The sequence below is a fragment of the Dermacentor variabilis genome, chromosome 2 (assembly GCF_050947875.1).
Source record: "Dermacentor variabilis isolate Ectoservices chromosome 2, ASM5094787v1, whole genome shotgun sequence".
NCBI lineage: Eukaryota > Metazoa > Arthropoda > Arachnida > Ixodida > Ixodidae > Dermacentor > Dermacentor variabilis.
This window is the reverse complement of record NC_134569.1, coordinates 83,967,214-83,991,934: the sequence shown is the minus strand read 5'-3', so window position 1 is coordinate 83,991,934 and position 24,721 is coordinate 83,967,214. Positions and strand designations below refer to the sequence as shown.

Sequence of the window (24,721 nt, the reverse complement as noted above, 5' to 3'; positions counted from 1 at the left end):
TATATATATATATTGCATTGAAGAGCGCAACACACTGAGTGACCCAAATTGGTGTGAAAGAGCCAAGACACAAACATACATGCCGCAAAGTGGGTGAAATTCCCAGATGGGGGGGGGGGGCTAAGCGCATTAAAAAGCATTTTTTTTTACACGGTTAGACGCTGAAAGTAATGTCTCCATGTACGTCAATAAAATAAGCATTTCCTCGCGCTCTCTTAAATAAGAATCGCTCTTTCTTTGCCAAAACAGAGAGTTGAAGGTTTAAAATCGTGCGGTGTATTTGCATGTTGGTGCTGAGTACCGTATTGTCATGTCGTACGTCGCGTCCCTCGAAACTCACATGACGGGTGCTTTTCGTCATCTGTGCCGACACAGCGGTCTAGAATAAATTAGATAAACTAGTTTCAATTTTCTCAAAAGCTTACGGCAAGAATAGGATTAAATTACCTCCAATGAGTTTCGCATGCAGCTGACTCCAGACCCGGCATGAACATCTTATTAATCGTTGCCCTGTTGATTTTGAAGAAATAATGAAGGCAATGCGCAATATAGTATACAAGGAAGGGGGACATAAATGCCGGGAAATATGTGGCTGGCTGTGCGACGTGTTATTGTTGTCTTCTTATAGCATGCATGCATGCATGCATGCACGCGCGTGCGTGCGTGCGTGCGTGCGTGCGTGCGTGCGTGCGTGCGTGTGTGTGTGTGTGTGTGTGTGTGTGTGTGTGTGTGTGTGTGTGTGTGTGTGTGTGTGTGTGTGTGTGTGTGTGTGTGTGTGTGTGTGTGTGTGTGTGTGTGTGTGTGTGTGTGTGTGTGTGTGAAGTCTCCCAGGGAAGTCTGGGAGAGGTACCACTGTCTTCATTGATGTCCGACGACCTTGACGTCCTCTCGGCGAGGAACCGGCCAGGTACTTCTGGTTCCCAGAAGCAAGTGCGTCTGAGGTCCGAGGGAGGATCGGTCCAGTGTCGTAGTGTCCGAGGTCGTAGCGCTCCGAGGAAACGAGGCGTCCTCTCCCGAACAGCTCCAAATGCCGGACACGACGCTTAGATGTTCGTTCTTATATAGCCGGACAAGCCGGACAGTGGTGGCTAGAATAGGTTTGTGGATTAAGTAGGTGTGAACTCCGGCTGGTGAACGCAACGTGCCAGTCTGAGTGCCGCTAAGGAGAGCTGCCTCACGCGTGGTTTGACATTTCGTGGTGCCTAAAATATGCTAAAAGGTGGCGCTTGAAGTTATCTCCTGCTTTCCGGTTCTAACGCCGAGGGCCAGGTAAGTCATGGTATTTGGAATTTCCTTTTACACCCGCCCGGTCGTTTATTTGCAGTGTTTGTTGCGGAGCTAACAATTAACACCGTCACTGGAGTTAGGGAAGGAACCAAGCGAATGGCAAAAACTTGCTTTAGTCCAAAAGTGAGAAGTGGCCGAGTTGGTATGGAAGCATGGCTAAATTCAGAGCGTGGACTATACTGGGACACAAGCTAAGGCACAAGAGAAGACAGGACACGGTCAGTAAAACTATACTAGTAGAGGCCTTAATTGCGAAATAGATTTGTCGGTAGCTATTTGTCACCTCGAAACTATTCTTAGCAAGGTAAGCTTTACTCAAGAGGACTATATAGCCAACAAGACGTATACATCGCGAATAGCCAGAAAATGCTAAATAAGTTTACAGGCCGAGTGCATTTCAAGTAGCGTAAGTATGCTTTGTTGGCCACGTCACAGTCAACTCCTTTCTTTCCATGATGAGTTTTTACGTACATTTTTGTTCTGATCTTTACCGAGGAGTATCATTAGTCACCCTAAATCACCTTGTTTATTGCGACGTTAGTTCAATGGCTAAGACATTTTTTTAATAGAATTTGGAAAAAATACAAAACGGTGCTTACGATCCTCGGTTCAGTCACTATATCTCCCTATAATTTACGAAGTTAAAGGTAACTTAACTTAAAAGTTTCTCTTCATGGTAAAAATTGGGTAGCATTTTTTCTTATGCGTGTTCGCACATGCACGCATAAGAAGAGAATTAAGTTCATAGAACGACTACTTGGGCAATGCTGTCTATTTTCTTGTACTGACGAAGAAGAGCGCGAAAAACAAGGGACGAGAAAGAAACGCGATACGAGCGCGGACTAGAAACCGATTTGAGGTATGCGCCATCAAACTCACCGTATGTATCCACTGCTGTTCCATTTACTTTAAGTGCAACAGTAAGTGGAACGCTCATGCATTTCGATCCACACTTAATGAAATAATATTTCGAAGCTAGTGTTATCCCGAAAATTCAAGTAGATGTGTCTTGCAAACTTAACGGCTACAATTAGTGAAAGTAGTGAAAAAAATTGCAGAACACTTGACAATTATCACCCCTTATACGCGCTTCCCTTTTCCCCTTTGTCGTCCCGTCTCTTCTTCCTCGGGCGTTCTCTGGAGCCGTTTGAATGTATAAGGAGAGCCCCTTGCATTACGTTCAAAGAAACATTCCAGTGCCGTGCGGCGCAGTTCACTCAACCATGGCGGCACACCATTGAGTTGAGCGCCGTGAGATATGATCGCGCACAGCCCCGTCATTTCACCGAGTCAAGTCATGGTGGAAGGCAAGTCCGGACTTGCATGCCGGCACCGTGATCAGGCCACGGGAGGCCTTTCTCTTTCCGTCGCTGCGGCCATTGTGTTCCACGCAACGAGATCGCCCACCACCCCCTACCCTTTTGCTTCGGGCTGCTTGCCTCGCTGCTCTCGGTCAAACCCTTTCTGCGGCGAGCAGGACGCGCAACGGCCTGACACAATGGGTCGCCTAGCTCACCTGCCTGATGCAAGGACCTGCAAGAAGAAAGAGGGGGAGAGGGACGCTCGATCCGCCCGCTCTTTAGTCTTGATGAGCGGCCGCTGTGTCCCCCACTGGCCGGACGGCAGCTCGACGAGAAGCCGACGGGCTCCGCAGGCTGGGCTCTGCTTGACCACTCCGTGGATTGGCCGAGCCGTATAGCTGCGGACCCTGAGGACGGGCGCCTTTCTAGCTTTAGCGCTGGCCACTTGGACCGGGGCGGGAATTCATTTGTCAACGTGGGGTCCGAAGAATGAAAAAGGAGTAGAAGGAGAGAGAGAAAGAGAGTTTGGACTGTACCCCATTCTTCTGTCATTTGCGTGCGCCGTGGACAAAGTGATTTCTCATTCTGGAGCGACCCTCCACTTGGCAGCTGTCGCGCGCTTCGCGCACAGACATCAGCGCTGTATGAATGGTGCTACTGTGCCGCGTGATCCTTGTTTTTCACCGTTCCGAACCTCGGAAACCGCAGAGCTGAGCGAGCAAGTGGCATGTGGGAAAAAGCAGCGGGGAAGATGTGGGAAAAAGGGGAGAAAGCGTTCGTTCTCTCTTGCGCATGCGTCGAAAGGGACCGGACATTCTGGAAGCAGCCTCTCTCGGACTCTGGGCTATAGCCGCGGCCAGATTGCCGGCAGTGCGGCAATAGGCTGAATCTGGGAGGAGAGATACGCAAGAGTCGAGTAACGAACGGTTTGAGCAGCGACCACACGCGGCCGCATCTGCCCGGGACGCTGCCGGACAAACCCCTCTTCTGAACAAGCGAGCACCGGATGCGAATCCGGTGGCCCGGACCGCCGCCGACGTTTCCGTCGCCACGGCCTGCCGGTCCGGCTGCCAATGCGCAGTTCGAGGTCCCTAGCGCTCGGTCCATTGTGCTGGCTCTCCCCAGGGAAAGGGTTTTTGTGTACGAACGACGTGCGAAGCGCGGTTTTCTGGAAAGCAAGAGTCGTGAAAGGATGGAGTTCCGTCTCCCCTTTTGCTTGTATTTGCGCTGGTCTTAATGACGTCTATTAATCTTCCGCCAGAAAAGAGTTGCCGAAAGCCGGACCGCAGACGGTTCATCATCCAAGCGTGATCGTCTCACAGTGCTGCTTTTTCGAGCGGCCTACCCTCGACTTGATTGATCACGTCGCGCTTCCCTTGTAATTCCGCCACGCTTGACAAGTTACATAAGCTGCGCGATCGGGAAGCTGGGGAAGTGAGCTTCGTGTCGACGGGGAACAGCAGCCTATTCCCCAATCGGCCAGAGGATAGACTTCAAGTCCGCCTTGTGTGCAAGAGGTGCTGCCTTTTACTGGGATTCGTCATAGAAATGGATGTACAGTTCCTGACAACTTCATGATCGTTAGAATCCCTTTCACACATCCGTTCTCGCCTCATTTTGCGGTATTTTCTTTCTTTCTTTCTTTGAAAACTGTAAATATATTCAAATTATTGCACTGCTGCGTCGAGAAAATATAAGACACCCTGCGCGCTGACCTGTTCTTGCGCTAAGCCAGGGACCGCAGTGCGCGAAGCTACCCGTAGGTAAATTTACCCGCGAAAAAACAGCTTCGCGCAAGTGACAGCAATTGACCGCTGCATAAATTGCCGATGTTCGGGTGAATCTCATATGCCACTGTTCCCGCTTTGAGAAACAACGCTAGACTCTCCTGGTGCGCCTTGAACTGAACTGAGCGATCGGCTTTTTAACTAAAGTTAAGGTCCTGGGAGCTAGGCCTCGGCGCCCATCAGTGCAGAAAAGTTTCATGATGGTTTATTCAGTTGCAGAAAGCAACAGGCACGAGTGCCTGGCTGTAGAAACGCGGTGCCTCATCCAGTGCACGTGTACTATCACAATTCTTGCCTTCGCTATCTCTCTCTGTCACCCCACCCCTCATGAAGGGTATAGCAAACTGGACTGTCTGGTTAACTTCATTACATGAGGGTTTTATTTATCTATTTATTTGAAATACTGTCAACGCTATTGCGGCGTTACAGAGAATAGTGGTACAGTTATGGTACGTTGTTGCGGATGTAAGTCTTGAATGCGGATTCATCTGGGTTGCTGGCGATAGAGGCGGAGAGGTGGTTTCGTTCCGATGACGTCCTTGGCACGAGTGAATGAAATTACAAGTTGGTGCGGCAGCTCCGCACTTGAACTTTAAAGAGGTGATCAACACGTGATGAAAGGTAGGATGGCGAGGTAAAGAGAGCGTACTTGAAAATATGGTTAGTGAAAAAGATTTTGTGAAAAAGACAGGGACGGGTAACAATTCCTCTACGTGAGAAATAAGGAAGGGAAGACTTCATTGCAGATACGCTGGAAGTTCGAGAATAATTGGAAAAAATAAAACGAGCTAAACGTTTCTGGACGGCCTGGAGAGACGAAGTGAGCACTGATGACGAGGGATCCCAGATTGACGATGCGTATTCTACTTTAAACCTCATTAATGTTTTGTAGAGCTTTAGTTTTAGTGAGACGGTGGCTGACGAAAAGTTATGACGCAAGAAACAAAGCATGCGGTTTGCACTGTTAATTACATAATTCATATGCTTACATGACATTTTAAGTCATTAGAAATGTGTGCACCAAGATATATATAGGAGTGGACGGAAACAAATTTCGTGCGATTAAGAGAGTATGCAAACGAATATTTAGGAACACTGCTTCAAGAAATTCTCATTATTTTGCATTTATTGACCAGTTACTACACCATGAAGAAATACCGTCTAGGTCTGACTGATGAGCGGCACAGTCATGCGGGTTAGTCACTACATGGCGAACTACACAGTTACCACCAAATAATCAAATAGGTGCGGAAACGCACCCAGGTAAGTTACTAATATATATGAGAAATAATAGTGGCCCCAGGACAGCGCCCTGTGGCGCAGCAGATGTTACGGAACGAATATGTCATTATCGTTGCAACTTACGCATTGGGTTCTTCTGCCTAAGAAGCACTCGATCTATTTGAGCAGATGAGGGTCAAAGTAAAGTGCACTGAGCTTTAGAAGAAGACGATGGGAAGCTGCATCAAAGGCTTTCTGGAAATCGAGAGAGATGCAGTCTATAGAAGGATCAATGTCAACAAAGAAAACACGTCGTTAGTGAAAAAATTCACCGACGATTACGATACTCCCTAATGCGATATTTGAGCGCAGCTCAATACGTCTTTTCATTTCGCGATATATTGGCTGGCGCGGACAATCTGTCTTGTGCGGCACGTTGCAAATGGAGCGAAGTGTGGCGCGACTCCCTCGCTAATCTCAAGATCGCGAGAGGCAGCGCGTGGATGACACGTGGGCGCCATTCGCAGCAGCCGCCGCAGACAGAACCCCCAGACGAACGCGCGTTACTCTGGCGCCATCTCGTAACCATCCTCTCCACACTGCGCTTTTCCTCTCACGCTTTTCGCCGTACCCTCCTCCGCTTTCCGCCTCATGGTTCCGCTGCACCTTCCTCTCCGCTTTCCTCCTCGCGTCTTTCATCCCTCGCTGCGCTCCGCGTTCGCTTTCATCCTTCGCTGTGCTCGTTCGCTTGGTTACGAGGACACCGAGGGACGACGCCGACGCTCTCCGCGGGAACGGGCGCCTAAGAGCGGCACTCTAACTGTTAAGTTGAGTTTCGCAGGATAAGTATATTTTGAAACCATGCTGGCTGCTGCTTAAGAAGTTACTTGATTCTACAAAAGCGACTAGGTTCGGGTTAATAACATGCTGTATTAGTTTACATGGGGCACTGGTTCGCGATACGGGCCTGTATTTTAATGTGTGAGCTCTGTCACCGTGTTTGGCCCTATGTATCACTTTTCCCGCCTTCCAGTCGCTGGGTAACACAGCACATTCTAAATGGCTCTGAAGAGTTATGCCAAAATAATTGACCAACATTTAGCGCTTCGGTTCACAATTTGGGAGGTAATTTCGTCAGCACCAAGTGCAGAGTTCTTCAGGTTCTGTATTATGTTAAAGATTCCGAATGCATCAATGATAATGTGATCCATAATAGGTAAATCAGGGCAATCAAACCTAGGCAAGATGATGCTAATATAATTAGAAAATGATAATTTGAATACACTTTGAAACATGGCACAGCACCTGTTGCTTGGAATTGCCTTTTCCTGATCGTCACGAAACACAACCTCGTGTTTTTGGGAACCGTTGATAACAAGCCAAAATTTTCGAGGATTACTTTGAAAAAGAGAGGGAATGGTATTGCTGAAAAAGTCGTGTCTTGCTACAGCACTCTCATTTTTCTACTGAAATGTTGCGTAGCGATAAGCTATCCACTTTTCAGGAGTATCAGATGCTGCACTAGCTGGCCTGTAGTTAGTTCACGCTCAACAAGCCGAACAGCGCAGACTACGGGACTTGGCCGACGCGATACTAACAGGAAAGATGCACTGGATGCGCTGAGCGCATCTGTTCGTTTCATATGGTTTGTTTTGTTCATTCCACTGCATGGTTATCTCGCTGTCCACCTCCCCCCCCCCACCCTCAACTATCTCTTTCTCTCTCTGTCTTGCGTGGTAGCCTCTACACTTTCAATTCCAGAATCATTTGAGCGACCCCGACATACTGATAACTGCTTTCGACTGAATCCGTGCGGCTGCAGACCACGGAGGCTCCGAAAACCGGGCACAATTCACCGTATCTGTGAATGGCGACGCTGCGTTTAGCTTAATCTCGCGTAGCCTAGGAAGCGTCGACTCGCGAGGGTTCTCGCTCTGTTTGGGGTCGCGGAGTGCGCGCAGGTCTATTTTTGGGACCGTTGCCGTCCGACGGGCCGCCTTTTTTGGGCGGGCGTTGCCTCGCCAGCTTCCTTTCTTTGACTTTTCTCCTCGTTGACTGCAGCTGGCCCTGACGCCTCACGGATTCATGAATGGCTCGCTTCGTGCCCGGCTCTCTCTCTCCCTCTTCTCTTTCGGTGTGGTCGCATTCAAGCCCGAGTCTTCTTGCTGTGTTGAAGAAGAGCGCTTCAAGATCGCTTGCGTCGTCGTCGCGGAGCAGTGCCGTACCGTGAAGTCTTCATAAACAGAGGAGACATGCTTCCTATCACAGACGCTTTAATATTAATAGTAGACGAGAATCCGGTACTAGTGCAGCTAGGGAATGTTGCGCAGTACATGGAATTTTCTAAAGATCCTTATTCTGGCTTCTGACAGCTCTCTTGAAGCTAATTTGACGTCGTAAATTTGTATTATAGTATAAATTAATAGGCGTCATTCAGCTTGTAATTTCGATAATTCAACTGTTTCTGGAACATTTATATACTATAACCCAAAACGATTCCTTGAATAATACAAAAAGAAAATTTAGCCATAGTGGGAATAGATATAGCCATACACATAATCTAAGGTACCGAAGTTTGGTTACCATGGAAGGAACACGCGCGGTGAAATGTCTGTGAATGCAAAAAAATAAAGAAAGAAAAAACGAAGTCGCAGTTTCACCCGATACGCAAAGCACTGATAGCGGTTGCAAAGTGTTAGACAACTACACGAATTATGATTCGTAGTTTTATCGGCCGTATAAATTGCAGTAGACATTTGTTTTCTAATCAAAAATGAGCCAACAATTGCCAGAGAACGTATTAACAGCATCGAGCATGTTGTTTGTGATTTCAGTAGGAATTGTAATTTTTAACTGGCACGGAAAGTCTTAAAAAAAAAAAAAAAACTAAGTGGCACGAACTCGCGGTGAAACCTCGCGATTTGAGGTGTACAGTCAATGAGATTACATGTATATCTGCGCGTAAGTCGACTCTTTTCGAGTGCCGCATATTTATAGTTTAAACTCGCAGTTTTTATACTACGTACACGTTTGCGCTTTAGCCTGTGCGCATTATGAAGTAACAATAGAAGAAATCGCGGCAACGAGTGGAGCGTCCCGCATTGCATGCATGGCAGCGCACACGAGTGCGCTTTGTGCGGGCGCGATGTTGAGAGCGAGTACCCCGTACTATGCGGTCTCCCTGTGGGATGCGAAATGCCATTGACTAAATGTGCCGGATGTGGGTGCCAGCGCTAACCCTACTGGCACATCCTACCACTTAGCTTGACATGGCTGGAAAAGAAAATGCCGTTGTATGTGACCAAAGCGGTGGCATGGACAGGAAACTACGAGAACATGTATAGCTGTCATTGTAGAAATAATTCAACACTTCAGCAAACTGCAGAAATATCTGCTTGATAAACAGAATATTACTTTCTTACTGCTGTAGCCGGGCAAGAAGGCAGCTTCTGCGCGTTTCGTGGCGAGTAAGTTTAATCGATAAGACAGCGTCCTGCTTGGCGATATATACGCATTGCTCGCGATACGTCAGATGTGACGTCACAACGCTTGTTACATTCACCGGCTGCGACACTTACAACTAGGAATACACTTAATTGTCGTCTGTTTCCCACCAATGCCTGCATACATAATCGCTATCGCGTTCACCTGTCACTGTTTCCAGAATTTTATCAGGAAGATTATGATGAAAATTTTCCAATGCTTCTTCCGGGTTACCACTGCATGATTGGACACTCTGACCGGTAAGCTTTCCGTTGCAATAAAAAAAAAGAAAAAGAAAATGGGTGCCATAAAAATGGGCTGTAAGCTATTTTAAATTAACAAGCGTGGTGTCGCGCGCGCACAGGCAAACATGAACAGAACTCCCTCGATGATCGCAAACACTCGGTGTCACAACGCTGAAGTGATGAAGAGCGCAAACAGAGGGGAGGGGGATTGTTTCGTCCTACCTCGCTACAAACGCGATTCCTAAACTTGAGATTATACGCGACCTCCAGGTATACTATATATAGGCGCGCGGGAAGACGGCGCACGTCAAGATACCAGTCATCAGCTCACCTGCCCAGCCTTTCTACCCGCCCAAGATTGCCTCCAAGGTAGGGCACGCGGGCTGCATATGCGCTCAGCCACGTGGACAGCCATGCGCAGCCACGGCCGGGCTATAGAAGAAGGAGCGTGCGCACTCCTGCCTCACCCTTCACCCCTTGCCGCGCGCTTTGCACCGCGCGCTCATTCGCAGTGACCTCTCCCAGTTTACTTCCTTCCTCCATGGCAGAAGCTGTACGAGGGGGCGCTGCAGTGCTCGTGCGATCACCTTCAAAAAAAGCCTGCGATTGTGCATCACTTCGAACGGGAGAAGAGACACCCTAACCGTTGTAGCTGAAAGGATAACGCGAGAGCCATCGGCATAGGCGAGCGATGCGTGACTGTTGGTTCCACCTTAGTGTAATCGAAAGAAATAAGGGGTCATGTTCCGTACTGTATAAGGATATTTATTTACCCTATATCGCATTGGTCTATGCACGTGGCCGCGCGGCCGTTACTGAGGATAGTTCATGCACTTGGCATGACGTGAGTCTAAGAAATGAATGAAAAATTATGAAAAGAACGTTTACAAAAAGCGTGACTTCCAGCTGAATGCGACTGCGCAGCGGGAACAAATGCGCAGAATGTGCAGCAACGAAATCGTTCCGCATAAGTAAGCTCCGCGTCGTCTTCGATAAAATTTCGCTGGATATATACGTAGGCTCTATTGTGCGCTTCGTCCTCGTTTGTTTGTCTTCGTCTTCTCGTGCCCGAAAATTCGCCCTCTCTGGCAGCCCATTTCCCCGAGGCGAGCTAAAGAAGAAGAGGACGGAACACTGGAAGCTGCTGCGACGAGTCGAACATGCCGCTGTTCCCTTCGCGGCGGCGTCGGTCCCGCTTCGTGCTCAAAATCTCGATCGCCTTCATGATCGCCTTCACGCTGTTCGTCATCTGGAAGGACGCGTGGTACCACCACGGAAAGTCGGCGCCCTCTGCCACCCGAAAAGCGGGCGCCAGGCGCTCGCGGCGGTCCACCCAGAAGTCGGCCAACAACGCCTGGAAGTGGATGCCGACCACCGAGGGCACCGCGGTCTCCTTCTACGACGCCCTGTCGACGCCCGACGCGGTCATCGACGGCCCGGAGGACACGTCCGGCGAGGACGCCGAAGAGCGGGAGTTCGTGGCTCGTTTCCGCAAGGACTGGGGACGGGACGGCCGCGGCGTGTACCTGTCGGGACCCGAGAAAGTGGCGGCCGACAAGCAGTACAGCAAGGCCGGCTTCAACGTGTACTTGAGCGACAGGATACCCTTGAACCGGACGGTGTTTGACAACCGGCCGCGCAAGTGCCTGGTGTTGACGTACCCGAAGGACCTGCCCTCGGTAAGCGTGGTCATAACCTTCTACAACGAGATCCTGTCGGCGCTGCTGCGCACCGTGTACAGCGTCGTGAACCGGAGCGCGCCGCGCATCCTGCGCGAGATCGTGCTCGTGGACGACTTCAGCGACCTGCCGGAGGTGAAGTCGCAGCTGTACCGCTTCCTCAGGCGCCACTTCCGGCCAGGCTTCATCCGCCTGCTGAGGCTGTCGCAGCGCGAGGGCCTGATCAGGGCTCGGCTGGCCGGCGCCAAGGCTGCGCTCGGCGACGTGGTCGTCTTCCTGGACTCCCACTGCGAGGTGTTCGACGGCTGGCTCGAGCCGCTGGTCACGGTCGTCAGCAACGACCCCACCACCATAGCCAGCCCGGTCATCACCATCATCAACGATCGGTCGTTCCAGCACCAGGTACACGTGAGCAGGCTCTGTATATAGCAGGTGGAAAACCACTTTTGGGGAAGCTCAATGGCGGGCGCGATGTTCGGCTCGGAGCTTTGGGCTACGCACTTGCATACAACTGGAACAAGTTGATGCACACACTTCCACATCAAAATTCTTTATTGGGATTAGCGGTGTTGATACTTCACGCATTTCCTGGTGTCTGTCTGTCTGTCTGTCCCTTTAACTGTTTTCCCGCCAACCTGGATCACTTGCAAGGAGGATATGCACAATATTTCTATGATATGTATCCTCCCGGGTCCTTGGGTAGACCCTGGTCTAATGCGTATACAAGTACTGGCCTGCTGCGCACAGGGAACCATATTCGAAACCAAATGTCGGACCAACTTGTGAACTGGGTTTGCGCCCCTCTTCCACGAAAAAAAAAATCCTTTATGATTTCTACGATGCTGGGTGGAATCGGACCCAAGCCTCATATTTGCAGGCAATCTTGTCTGAATATACGCGCACGCGTTACGTGCGGATTTCGCGGTGGCGCCCCTAGATGGCGCAGCGTTTCCAGAGGAAAGCGCGAGTGAGGAGCCTCGCTGCATCTATACACGCCTCATACATGACGCGTTCGGCGGTCACAGTGCGGTGTGTCGTTGCATTGATTCAATAATAATCGCATTAATGTCGGCATTCATCGTCAGATGGGTTCTGCTGGAATTTTTGGTTTTCATTGCTAAGCCGAGAAATAATATTTAACTGACATTAAAAAAAAAACATTTCGAGCGGTGCTGGTAAATTACGATTCTACGATATCAATAGAAGATCAACATTAATGAAAAGGATGGCTCAGTGGCCTAAGCAGGTGTGATGGTCAATGATGGGTATCACAAAATAAAAAAAGAAAAAACAAAACAAAAAGAGAAGTTACAGGTTCATAACGTGCCGGTCAAGCCGGCCGCGCACAGTTACTTCCAATTACTTTTTTTAAGAAACTGCCGTTTTATGCACTGAAGCATAAAAGTAACTGGAACAGTTATGCATTTCAACGGACACTTTGAAAATTAATATATCGGAACCGGTGCCTTTCAGAGAAATCATTCCAGGTGTATACGCCGTGCGAACTCAGCGGCCATAATTCGTTGATTGAAATATGTGGCGTAAAGTAATTAAGAAGTTGATTAGCGTAATTACGCAAATTATGTAATGCAACAGTTTTATTTCTCGTAGAAGTAATGACCGCCTCATCGAGTAATTTAGACCAAGGGTTGGAATTGTGCTATCTGCCATAGGCAATCTTTTAAAAATTTGGTGCAGCCAAAAAAGAAACACCCTGCATAAGAGACAATATATATATATATATATGCACACACACTTTCTCTAGAACTCAGTTTATCGTTGTCACGAAGTCCAACATTATAGCACGTACTCGATTTTGTTCTTGTCTAGTTGGCCACCTTCATCTGATGAATGCAAACGAAAGTAGCCTTATCCATGCATGCCGTGGGCGCGCGCCTTCTTGAAGCACATTATAGTTCACGCCCATCGATTACGACTTAGACAAGCAACGCTTTGTGGGGCAGCTGTGGTTGTGCTGACTTGAGAGGGCTCTAAAGTGTAGTCATAACTATCAAATCGTAACCACATCGCGAGCGCTTGCCGTGGGCTGTGTTGACAGTTGTTGCTGTATGCTCGTTTGCTTCAGAGCGTAAATGTTCTGAATATTATCGGGGTGACACCAGCCCTGCTTTGTTCCTCGCTTCAGCCTACGTCCGTCACGGAGTTGTGCCGATGTACGAAGCTATGGAATAACGAATTGACATACCAATTCAACTTTCTAGTACATTCCAAATATTTTCCTGGTCGTTGTCCAAAATACGGACGGAGAGGACCCATACGCGCACTTATCCTCGTTTCTTCTTACAAGCAAGCCAAAATTCGTTTCGTATGTGTCCTTCCCTGCAAGATGCTTACGTCGGAAACGTTTAAGTCGGTATTTCTCAACATGCACAACGTGCCAAGAATTCGCGAGACCTGAAAACCCACAGCCGTTTACCTATCCACAGAAGCGTCCGAATCACCAGTATCTCCATAGGTTACACATATGCATTGGCGGTTCTAACACGTTACGTCATCTCTGCGCAAGAAGCTCGTGCTCGAAAGCACTGCCAGTTCTTTATTACCCTCTCTCCTCTCTCCCTCTCTCTCTCGTCGGCTGGCACGCCGCTACGCTAGCGTACGAGTGTTTTGTAGATTCGCTCACGCATGAGTCACGCGCAAAGGAATGCGTCAGCGCTCTTAAAGACCTTTACGAGGCTGCAAGGAAAACGGGACGGCGCCGGACGCCTCTCGCCAGCCGCCCAAGAGTTCCCTCCGGAGCTGCCTTAGCAACGGCCTCGTCAGCTACCTCTCTAAGCGAACCGCGTTCGTCAATGAGCCAAATTTGCGCAGAAACCGCAAAACGCCGGGCGGCTCTTCGTGACGAAGCGATGACGTAGTATAGAGCGCACCAGAGGCTGGCATAGTGGCGCAACCATGGGCGTAATCGCGATATGCGAGGAATCTGCAGAACCGACGGGCCATTCCTCCGCGTCAAAGGCCTTGTGTAAACAACTGGGCCGCCGCCAAGGCGCCGTCACTTCATCAATGAAAGAGCCTTGATCGACAAACTTCGCTCTCTCTCTCTCTCTCTCACTCTGCAACGGCTTCCTCTTTCCTCGATCGCTGCTGCGAGCCAGTCTCAAGAACTACTCCTCCCTGATTACGTGTCCAGCTAGCGCGTATGGAAAAAAAAAAAAAGAGAAAGAACGAAGGGGCGGCCGTACGTATGTGGTCGACGGCGCCGGGCGGCCTTCGCGATGTCCGCAAGCGGCGCTCGAGTGCACGCAGGTGTCCTCTGCGCCGTCGAGCTGCGTACATCTATACACACACACATATATAATACAGCCGAGAGTATACAAAGTAGCCGCTGTAGTCCATTTCCGGAGTTTCAGCCTATGTATCCTCCGGCCGGCGCCGAAGAAGAAGAGTTACGCACACGCCATGGCCTTGGCACTGTCCCCTGTGCCACGAGCGCTCGTTGCCGTCTTGTTCCTTTTCTTCGTTTTCCAATTCTTTTGTTTTGTTCCTCCTATTCTCGCGCGGTCGCAACTTTCCAAAGCCGAGAGGCAGCGCATGGCCCAGGTGTCGTAAAATAAAGGGAGGAAGGAAAACTGCGCGCGCACGCGAGCCGTATACATATGATTCAGCGTTCCGAAAAGGATTTCCATGTTTGTTGTTTCCAGCCCGCACCGACGACCGCGGAGGGGACCTCAGCGATAGTCGTAACAATCGGCTGTCGTCAAGAGCGGTAGCCTTTTCTTTTTTTAACTATTTTTCTTCTTTCTTTTTTCCTCTGCGTGCCAGCACCCTTGAATCCGAATGCATTAAAAGGCGCCTTACACGTGGGAGGTCGCCCCCAAGGGACGGGAACGCGCGCGTCGCTGCCTTGGCCTCTTGCGCGCTCTGCCTTAGCCTTTCCCACGGCATTTATTGTGCGCCGCGCCGCTTCGCTGAAAGGCGCTAGCGACGCTACCCAGAGTGCACTTTATTTAAAAATTTATTTGCTTGATCGCCGCTGCCATTTCTTGGGACGGAACCATCTCCTGACAACGTCCTGTCCGTGCGTGCGTGACTCATGACTCCCACTATAATAGGTCCCCTGGTGAAAACGTCGTCGTTGAGCCTTCCTGTAGCTGGAAAGATGAGCAAAGTATATTAAGTGACCAACGTGCTCAGTGAAAGCAGAGCAGCATGAACTTCTGCCTATATACGAGGGCACATCAGACAGTCTTTGCCCGCATTTTTTTATTAGCCAAAATTAATTACGTACAGGTAATTACAAATATACTTACTATTCTGCGTATCTTACACTATTTCTTCGCACAATCCTCACACCGGTTCAGACGATTTGTCCCATCGCAGCACTAACTTTGAGGTGCCTCTGTGGTAGAATACGTCCGCACGCGGCTTCCCAGAACGGTCACTGTCATGCAAGTCTTCAAGGCCTTTTGGGAAATCGAAACACCACCACGTCACTCTTCTCAAAGCGAGGCACCTTTCCCCATACGTGGGCTGCATTTACCCTGTGGATTTCGATGGTTGTTCGTCCGTTGCTTCATAGGAAACGAATCGCACTTCGTCGCTCGTACGCCGTGGACGTGGGAAGCACAACCGCCACCTGCAACAACTGACAGCAGCACCGTGGCGCGGAGCTATATACACCGGCAGATAAGGCAGAGGCCGGTCCAAGAAAGGTCCACCGCTGGGAAACAACAGCTCGTTCGTGCTTCTCTGGCCAGCCAATCGGCGGTGGCCGAAATGGACAGTCAAACGTGAATACTGGCAGAATACTCCCCCTGGAGTATACATATATAGGATGCCAAGCCTGTCGCTATATATCTATAGCGTTATGTTTGTGCCCTGGGTGGTTCATTTTACACGAAGTCACAGAGATCGAGTGGGGCGACTGTGAACGCCGCATTCCTCCCTGGATGGTATACCTGCTTCGAGTGGTATACATCACGCATCGACTGGTATCAAGGCGTCCGGAAAGTACACACGGCTACTTGCTTACGAACTGACGTTAGGCCTCTCTCCGTGCCAGTGGCAGCGAATCACCACCTGCATACGGTGGCGCCCGCACCACGGGCGACTCCACGGCGGCAAAGGAATGGGACATGTGTTTCAACGCCCTCTCTGACAGTTCTTTTTCGCCTGTGCCGGACCATGAACGCTGGCCTGCATGCGCATCATTGCAACCGACTGCTGGGGAACGAAAACTGCTACTTTAGCAGCTTGAAGCCGTTATGTTAAACATCTCTTAAACTACCGCACTATGTAGTCTGCTGTTCTTCGCCGAAAAATCTCAGCTCGTATCTGACATCGCGGGATGTGGTGTTCACATCTCCAGCCGACCACTCATACCGCGGCACACCCAACACTATACGTTGTGGGGTTCTCACCCGTGCTCTTGGGACAAAGGAACGACAATACAATAATGCAAACAATCACAAGGGCATTTATTGCACCTTTCATTGACTAATGCCTACTAGCCGAGCTGCTATCCACATTGATTGATTGAAAACATCTTTATTTGTAGGATATTCGTAGAACTCGTGGGTGGGCCGCCTATTCCGGTAGCCCACTGGTTACTACTGCTGCGCTGGCCCTCCCCACCAGCCAGTGCTGACGGTCAGGATCATCGCTGAGCAGAATAGCCTCCCACTGCTCTTTTGAGGGATTTGGAATGGGGTCAACTATGGGATTAAATTGGCAAGCCCACACCATGTGGTAGAGGTTAGCTACCTCTCCACAGTGTGGGCATTGCGGGGAGTACAGTGTAGGGTACCACTGGTGTAACTTAGCTGGCGTTGGGTATGTATTAAAACATGCCGATGGGCGCGCGACAAATAGCGGAAGTCCAAATCACCGCGACTGGATAACAAGCAAAGCAAATATATTCATCCCATGTTGGACACCAGCGCCTGGTCGTTCGCGCGTACGGTCACGCGAACGGTGGCGCGTTCGAACGATCGTGTTCGTCCATTCCGGGGGTATGCCTCGCGAGATGGTCTCGCAGAAGCATGGATCGGCGCACGCGCAGAACGTCCGCGCAGCTTGCCGATCCCGAGCCAAAGAGGAAGAGCCTTCTCCTTTTTGCGCCTAAGTAACCCCGCCGTTAGGTGGTGCTAGCAGAGCAACACTCGCGCCAGCTCTCGTACTACCCTGCAAGCTTGCCGATCACCGCAGTAAAGCCACGCGGCGAAGCCGGATTACAGGCGACGGGAGCTATGCGAGAAAACAACATATCAGGGGACGCGTACGAGTCGCGCATCCCCACAACGTATACATATATGTCGTGTCGCGTGCGGCTATACCTCTCCATATACCATTAATTTTTTTTCTCTTTCTTTCATACGTGCATTATGTCCAAGCCGTTACTCATTGAAGCTCTCACACCGAAAGTAAAGTACTAAGTAAATAAATTGGACAATTGCTATGAAACTGTACAGCATGTTTGTGACTTGAATAACACAAGCATGGATGTAAGAACGCAGCAGGTGTATGTGATAAAACGTGCTCCAACATGAAGATTTCATCACTGGGAGAGGCTTTTGCGTACGATCGTGTGACCCTGTTACACGCAGGGCGGAGGGGAGTTCTTCCTGCAGCTGGGCAGCTTCCAGTGGGACGGCGACTTCACGTGGATCATTCCACCGCCGGGCTGGCGCGGCCCGGACCCGACCCAACCGATGCGCAGCCCGACGATCGCGGGCGGCCTGTTCGCCGTGGACAGGCGCTACTTCTTCCAGATGGGCGGCTACGACCCCGGCATGAACGGGTGGGGAGGCGAGAACCTCGAGCTCTCCTTCCGCATCTGGATGTGCGGCGGCCGTCTCGTGGTCGTGCCCTGCTCGCAGGCGAGTTACGCTGCAGTATATAGCGTGTAACCGCAACGAATACACGCATATACCGAATATTGGATATAACAAAGTAAATTTAAACTTGCCAGGCCAAGTTGTCTGAGAAAGAAGGCGGAGTTGTAGGCGAAAATTTTTCGCTGAGGAATGCCGCCGAAACCAACGTTACGACAAAAGGCTGTTTCACATGGCGCGATTTTCAGTCAGCGACACAGCGAATTCCGTCGCTCAGCGACCGCCGCGACGTCGTGGGCTCTCCGCGACTGGATTCCAACAAGTTGGTCGCGCCGTCGCTCAGTCGCAGCGATCGGCGCGATGTGGGAGGGGCAATGTGCGTTTCACGGCGCGTTGGTAGCTCTGTGGAGCAATGTCGCGTGTCAGTTCTAGCTATGTTAAGGGCGTACCCACCAGCGTTTGCGGCTTGGGAGCTTCATACATTTTTTCTTTCACTTACACAATTCGTTTGAAAGGAGAAGCTGCACGCTATCCAGATCGGGAGAAGGACGCCACTTCAACACAAGGCACGTACCCACTTGATTGCCGCCGTCGTCAAGCTCTTAATCCCTACAAATCGCGCCAGCTGCTTATATACATGCACACTCAACAGTAGTTTGTTCTTCGCAAAAGCAAATAATCATCCAGGGAAAAAAGTTGCGGCTTCCATAGTAACAACGAAACTAGAGTGTACTAAACGGAACCACCCCACCGACGCTGCGCAAGCCGCACGCTCATACTTGCAGTGTTGTGCAGCGCCTCACTCACCGTATCTGCAAGCTATCGTAAAGTCTCAACCCTTTTAAACGTTACAAATGGTGTACCTATTCTATTATCGAATAATAATAGGAAAATTCGAATATTTGACTAGTTTCCATGTTCTTTTTATTTAACGATGCAGGCATGGATACATTGTGAGCAAGAGGCAACCTTGCGCATCGCTGCGACGGATATCGCGCTGCCGCAAACGCATGTGAAAGCTGTGAGCGAAAATCGCTCTGCGACGTGCGCGGCAGAACGATTTTTTTCGCCCCAATCGCGCCATGTGAAACAGCCTAAAGAAGACAGAAGGCGGCGGCGGCGGCAGCAGAACTTGTCAACACGCCCTGACGAAGACAAGTTCCACTGCTGCTGCCGCATGAAGCAGGATTGTTGTTGTTGTTGTTGTTGTTGTTGTTGTTGTTGTTGTTGTTGTTGTTGTTGTTGTTGATAGCTGATAGGGTGTTATACCAAGCGGCTAGACCGCTTCCAAAAGCGCTGGGATGTAAAGCTGATGGCAGCGTTAACTGGTCAGCGGTAAAGAAAAGCAAGAGGCTTTTGGACTATTGGTGAATAAAAAGCAAGGGAGAGCCGGGGACCTTACAGGTATAGGCAACTTTATAACATAGAGGCGCAGGTTTTAATGAGGAAATATAAAGTGAAGTACAGAAATCCACGACGCTAGACTGCAATATACTTACTAAAACTTTATTAGCTCAAGCAGGTTAGATAGCTGTTTGACGCCTCTGCCTCCGCCTCCCCCCCCCTTCTTCTTTTAATGGCTACGCCACTAGAAATCATCAAATTAGAAAGCTTACTGCGTTTATGTTTTTAAGCACATAAACAATTAAATTCAATCGCCACCCTGCCAATTCTTCGACTTGCTCGCGTGCACCATGCCATGCCTGCGCTAGCTAGTCCTGGCCAGAGCGTCGCCTGAAATTTCACGCTGTTTCGTAGAGCGGCGCGCCGACTGGCGCCACGGAGCCTAAACAACACCTGCGAGATATCTTTTTTCGCAGACGGTATTCGCATCCCGCGACTGATGCTGCAGCAGCAGCAGCAGCAGACGGCGATCGCGCCTGCCTCGTGCGTCTGACAAAAGAACTGAGAGGCGTCATGCTCACAGAAAATGGGAGCGGGCGCAAACTAAAACAGCGACAGAGAAGCACTCGAAATTTATAAGTCGACCAAGGTGGTTCGTGTTGACACCTCGCTGCTCTCTTCACCCCTGTGCCAAAAAAGAAAAAAAAAGCACAATTTGCTTGCAAGAGAACAAAACCAACATAATGCCACCAGGTGCGCCGCCAGTGATAAACAACGGTTGAACAAGGAATGTTGCTGGAGCAACAAAAAGGGGAATTGTCTTCGTCAGGACAGCAAGTTCGCCACTATTGCCAGCTGCCCGGATGAAGACAACTCCCTTTGTCGAAACGTTGGCTACAACGAAATTCTTTGTTCTGGCCTCATTATTCACACCAATCCTCCATCTACCTCTGTTTTGTCTGATAATTCAATGACAGATGTGAGACATATTCATTACGTTTACTCGGTGGGCGGCGATCCAAGTGGTTCTTGTTAAAATGTACCGTGCGCACCAATCGAGTTTAAACTGCAAAGAAAGCGATGGAGACTACTTGAAAGGGCGCATGTTACCCGAAGGAGCTATAGACATTGAGTACCAATAGCAAGAACCGACGAAACCGAAACGGAACAGCGCGAGTGCGTTTCCGAGCCGTCACCACGAGAGGATGTGGTCCATCGAAGATGGCATAAGCTATTAAGTTTAGTTATCTTGCCCCACACTGTTAAGAGTGCAAAAGTAGTGGGACAAAGTAGGCCATTTGCCTTCCCCCACTTTTGAAAGCAGGCATTGTCGCCTGCACACAGGCAAATCCAACAAGACAACAGCTGAGGCCAAGTTTTCTTCCCGAATAGTGTCGTGATCGAACACTTCAGTCCGGGTTTCAGGTAGAACTAGGGCAGAAGCGTGGTATCTCACCTCTGTGAAGCTCGGCTAATTGTCATCCCCGTTTCAACAACACGCGGCCAAGCGCGTTGCGACAAATTCAGGTATCCTATCACAAACGTCGAGAACCAGGATCATTTAGGGGTAATCTTTAAATTAAGCGTCTTTTCCTGCTGTGAAAGCTATAGGTTATTTTTGTTCTTTTGAATCGTGCTGTATTTGTAAACTTACAATCTGAAGGTAAATGCACAATATCAACTATCATCCGTTATGCTAACATATCAGTAAGGTAGGAGCCCTCTACACCTTGCTGGTAAATTCATCTGTTTATTCATCACCTGCACGGTGTTTGGATCGGACTGCTGGTACGATCTGTTGGGAACTCGGCGCTGACGCCCGTGGTTGTACCTGGGTCGCAAGCCCCAAGGGTAGCGTTGGCCTGGCGGCCTGGGGTACAACTGGAAGCATCCGAAGGTCCCGGCAAAGCATGAGTCGACTGGTAACAACGAAACAACTTGTTTATTTTAACATCGCAAAGAGTTGGTGGTCAGGTTTGACCGAAGTAGAGAGACGGGAGAGCACTTTACTCAGCAGAAGAAATCGGAGCCCTCCCTTTTGCGTCCGGGGGCAGCTGTTTTTATACTCTCGCAGTTGAGGGCAAGAAGGAACCCCTCAAAAGACGAGCACGTGAATGTACAATGGGCTAATGGTGACGCACACTGTCGTAGCGATGCCGTAGTACCATGACGAGCACGATCTCGTAGCACCCTGTCGAGCACGATCTCGTAGCACCCTGTTGTAGCGCTGCCGGTCGGGCACAATGACTGTAATGAGAGGATGGTCCCTGCTTTGGCATCGCCTGTTTCGGGCACAATGACTGGAATGAGAGGATGGTCCCTGCTTTGGCATCGCCTGTTTCGGGCACAATGACTGGAATGCGAGGATGATCCCTAGGCGGTCGCATCGCCGCAGTCGCGCCTGGAAACACCTGGCGATGAGTGTTGCGGCGACGACGATCGGGCCAAAATGTCTGCCGCCCCGCCGCAGTCGCGCCGGCAAAACCACGTGTCGCAGGCGAATCGCAACAGACCGCCCCGCCGGGGGAAGGAGATCCCGATGGACAGGGGACTGCATCCGCTGTCCGGAGGGATGTCGCTCGATGATGCTCATAACCGAAGTCGGGCGTCCCTCGACGTTTCTTGAGCGCAGCGCACAGAGAAGGCCTCGTTCTCTAGTTCAGGTTCGCACGGGACACTGCAAAGTGACTTCGGGAGAGTTCACATTTTTGTTCTCGTTCCCGGCAAGCGTTAGAACTACGCTGAAACTCAACCGCTCAGTCAGCAAGCACGGCACAACCCTCACTAAGCCCTGCCAGGCTCTTTCCCCTTTTTATACCACTGCCTAGTTCCTTACAGTAGTTTAGCATCACTCAGAACGCGTCCACAAATTGAAAAATTGCACTAGAAAGCATATCATCACTTTGAAACACTAAACAAAAGCAATATGTTAAAAAAAATCCTGCCTCAGGAAGAAAAACATCAGTAACAAACAATTTTGAGGCTGATTCCTACGTTAGGGGCTTCGACTTAAGCCATCGGCGTTACCGTTGAGACTCCCCTTTTTGTAACGCACCTCAAAGGAATATTGTTGTAAAGCGAGGCTCCAGCGCAGGAGGCGGCCATTTTTGGGAGAGATGGTCTGCAGCCATTGGAGAGGGCAGTGATCCGTCTCAATGATAAACCTCGAGCCGTCTAGATAGCATGACAATTTCTGAACGGCCCACACGAGACACGCACACTCTTTCTCGGTGGCGCTATACGCCTGCTCACGACTGGTCAGCTTACGACTAGCATACAGGACGGGGTGTTCTACTTCTCCATTTTCCCGTTGGCACAGTACAACGCCCATGCCTCGCTCACTAGCATCGCACTGAACAATGAACCCTTTTGTATAGTCTGGCGATCGTAGCACAGGCTGGCTTGTTAGGGCACTCTTTAGGGCGCTAAAAGCTCTTTCCTTTGTCTCGTCCCAGACGACTGTTTGAGGCTCTGTCTTTCTTAGAGCATCCGTCAGGGGAGCCGCGATATCAGAGTACCTAGGGATGTACCTCTGATAGTAGCCGGCGACACCCAAGAACGACCGAATATCGGTCTTTGTGCGCGGTTGCGGAAAGTCTCGCACAGCGGCCACCTTTATTTCAGAGGGGCGGCGACGACCCTGACCAATCACGTGACCGAGGTAGACAACCTCGGCCTGTGCTAACTGGCACTTAGGAGCCTTGACTGTCAAGCCCGCTTCGCGCAGGCGGGTTAGCACTGCCCGCAAGTGTGCCATATGCTCAGACCAGGATGCGGAGAATATCGCTACGTCGTCTAGATACGGTAAAGCGAATTCTTGCTGTCCCCGCAACACTTTATCCATGAGACTTGAAAAACAGTATGGCGCGTTCTTCAAACCAAAACTCAACACTTTAGGACGGAATGTTCCCATTGGTGAAATGAACGCCGCATACCTACTAGCCTCTTCTGTAAGTGGAACCTGCCAATAACCCCTGACAAGATCTAGGGTGGAAATAAACTGAGCGCTACTAACTTTCTCAAGGCGCTCCTCGATGTTAGGGATCGGATAAATTTGATCCTTAGTGATGGAATTAAGCCTGCGGTAGTCGACGCAAGGACGAGGTTCCTTGCCCGGTACCTCAACTAAAATCAAAGGGGAGGTATAATCACTCTCACCTGCCTCAATAACACCGAGCTGTAGCATTTTCTTTACCTCAGCCTCCATAATATCGCTCTGGCGGGGTGACACCCGATACGCCTTGGATCGTACTGGCTCTGGGGAGGTAAGTTCTATATCATGAGTAAGTACAGAAGTCCTACCAGGCCTCTCAGAGAACAGACCTTGAAACTCTTGTAATAGCTGGTGTAGTTCGGTTTTCTGCTCGGGCGACAGCGGTGCTTTACTGATAAGGTCACTAATGACTTGACCGGTGTCTTCCCTGTTCGTCACTGAGCCTAATCCTGGAAGCTCGACCGGAAGCTCTTCAGGAACGTTTATCATCATGCACACCACTGCTTCCCTTTGTCTATAAGGTTTGAGCAGATTACAGTGGTAAACTTGCTGTGCTTTCCGCTTTCCTGGCAGACTTACCACGTAGTTAACGTCCGACAGTTTCTGAACAATTCGCGCTGGGCCCTCCCACTGCACGTCTAGTTTGTTGTTTAGCGATGTGCGCAATATCATGACCTCATCGCCAACCTCAAAACGACGGGCCCTGGCTGTCCGATCATAATAAACCTTGGCCCTCTGCTGGGCCTTTGTCATTGCTTCACCTGACAACTCCTGTGCCCTTCTTAAGCGTTCGAGGAGCTTAAGCACGTACTCCACCACGACTGGGTCGTCGCCCCTACCTTCCCACGATTCTCGAAGCATGCGAAGCGGAGATCGAAGCGAGCGACCGTACACCAGTTCAGCTGGCGAAAACCCCGTAGCCGCATGCGGCGCGGTCCTTAAAGCAAACATCACCCCAGGCAGACACAGCTCCCAGTCAGTTCGATGTTCAAAACACAACGCTCTCAACACGCGCTTCATGACGGAGTGGAGCTTCTCAACGGAATTCGACTGTGGGTGGTACACTGAGCTGTGTAACAGCTTTACCCCACACCTTTCGAGAAAAGTTGTCGTCAAAGCGCTAGTAAACACTGTGCCCTGATCTGATTGGATTTCCGCAGGAAAACCAACTCGCGCAAATATGGACAGTAGTGCATTAACTATCTCAACTGAGCTGAGTTCTTTAAGCGGCACTGCTTCAGGGAACTTTGTCGCTGGGCAGATCACAGTCAAAATGTGTCTGTACCCCGTGGCTGTTACCGGCAGAGGTCCCACAGTATCAATAACGAGCCGTCTAAAAGGCTCCGTAATGATAGGTACCAATTTCAACGGCGCCCTCGATTTGTCCCCTGGTTTGCCCACCCGCTGACAAGTGTCACATGTCCTCACGAAATGGTCTGCGTCCCGAAAACACCCTGGCCAATAGTACTCTTGCAAGAGACGGTCCTTAGTTTTCTTAACTCCTAGGTGTCCGGACCACGAACCCCCGTGTGACAAGCGCAACAGATCCTGACGATAGCATTGAGGCACGACCAGCTGATCGA

The 24,721-nt window shown here is 50.1% G+C and overlaps 1 protein-coding gene and 1 long non-coding RNA gene across 3 annotated transcripts in view; one reads left to right on the top strand and one right to left on the bottom strand.

The window, feature by feature from the left end:
• The first annotated feature begins 9,752 nt into the window (after nt 1–9,752).
• The window catches only part of LOC142572190 (polypeptide N-acetylgalactosaminyltransferase 5-like), a 20,716-nt gene continuing 5,747 nt past the window's right edge, over nt 9,753–24,721 (top strand). The window contains exons 1-2 of the mRNA XM_075681130.1: nt 9,753–11,405; nt 17,573–17,845. Coding sequence (XP_075537245.1) covers nt 10,485–11,405; nt 17,573–17,845 — 1,194 coding nt within the window. The 5' untranslated portion in view covers nt 9,753–10,484. The remainder of the gene's footprint in view (nt 11,406–17,572; nt 17,846–24,721) is intronic.
• LOC142572191 (uncharacterized) overlaps nt 19,556–24,721 on the bottom strand; it is a 23,537-nt gene continuing 18,371 nt past the window's right edge. For both annotated transcript variants that reach the window (XR_012826012.1, XR_012826013.1), the window contains exon 3: nt 19,556–19,829. This is a non-coding gene — a long non-coding RNA (uncharacterized LOC142572191). The remainder of the gene's footprint in view (nt 19,830–24,721) is intronic.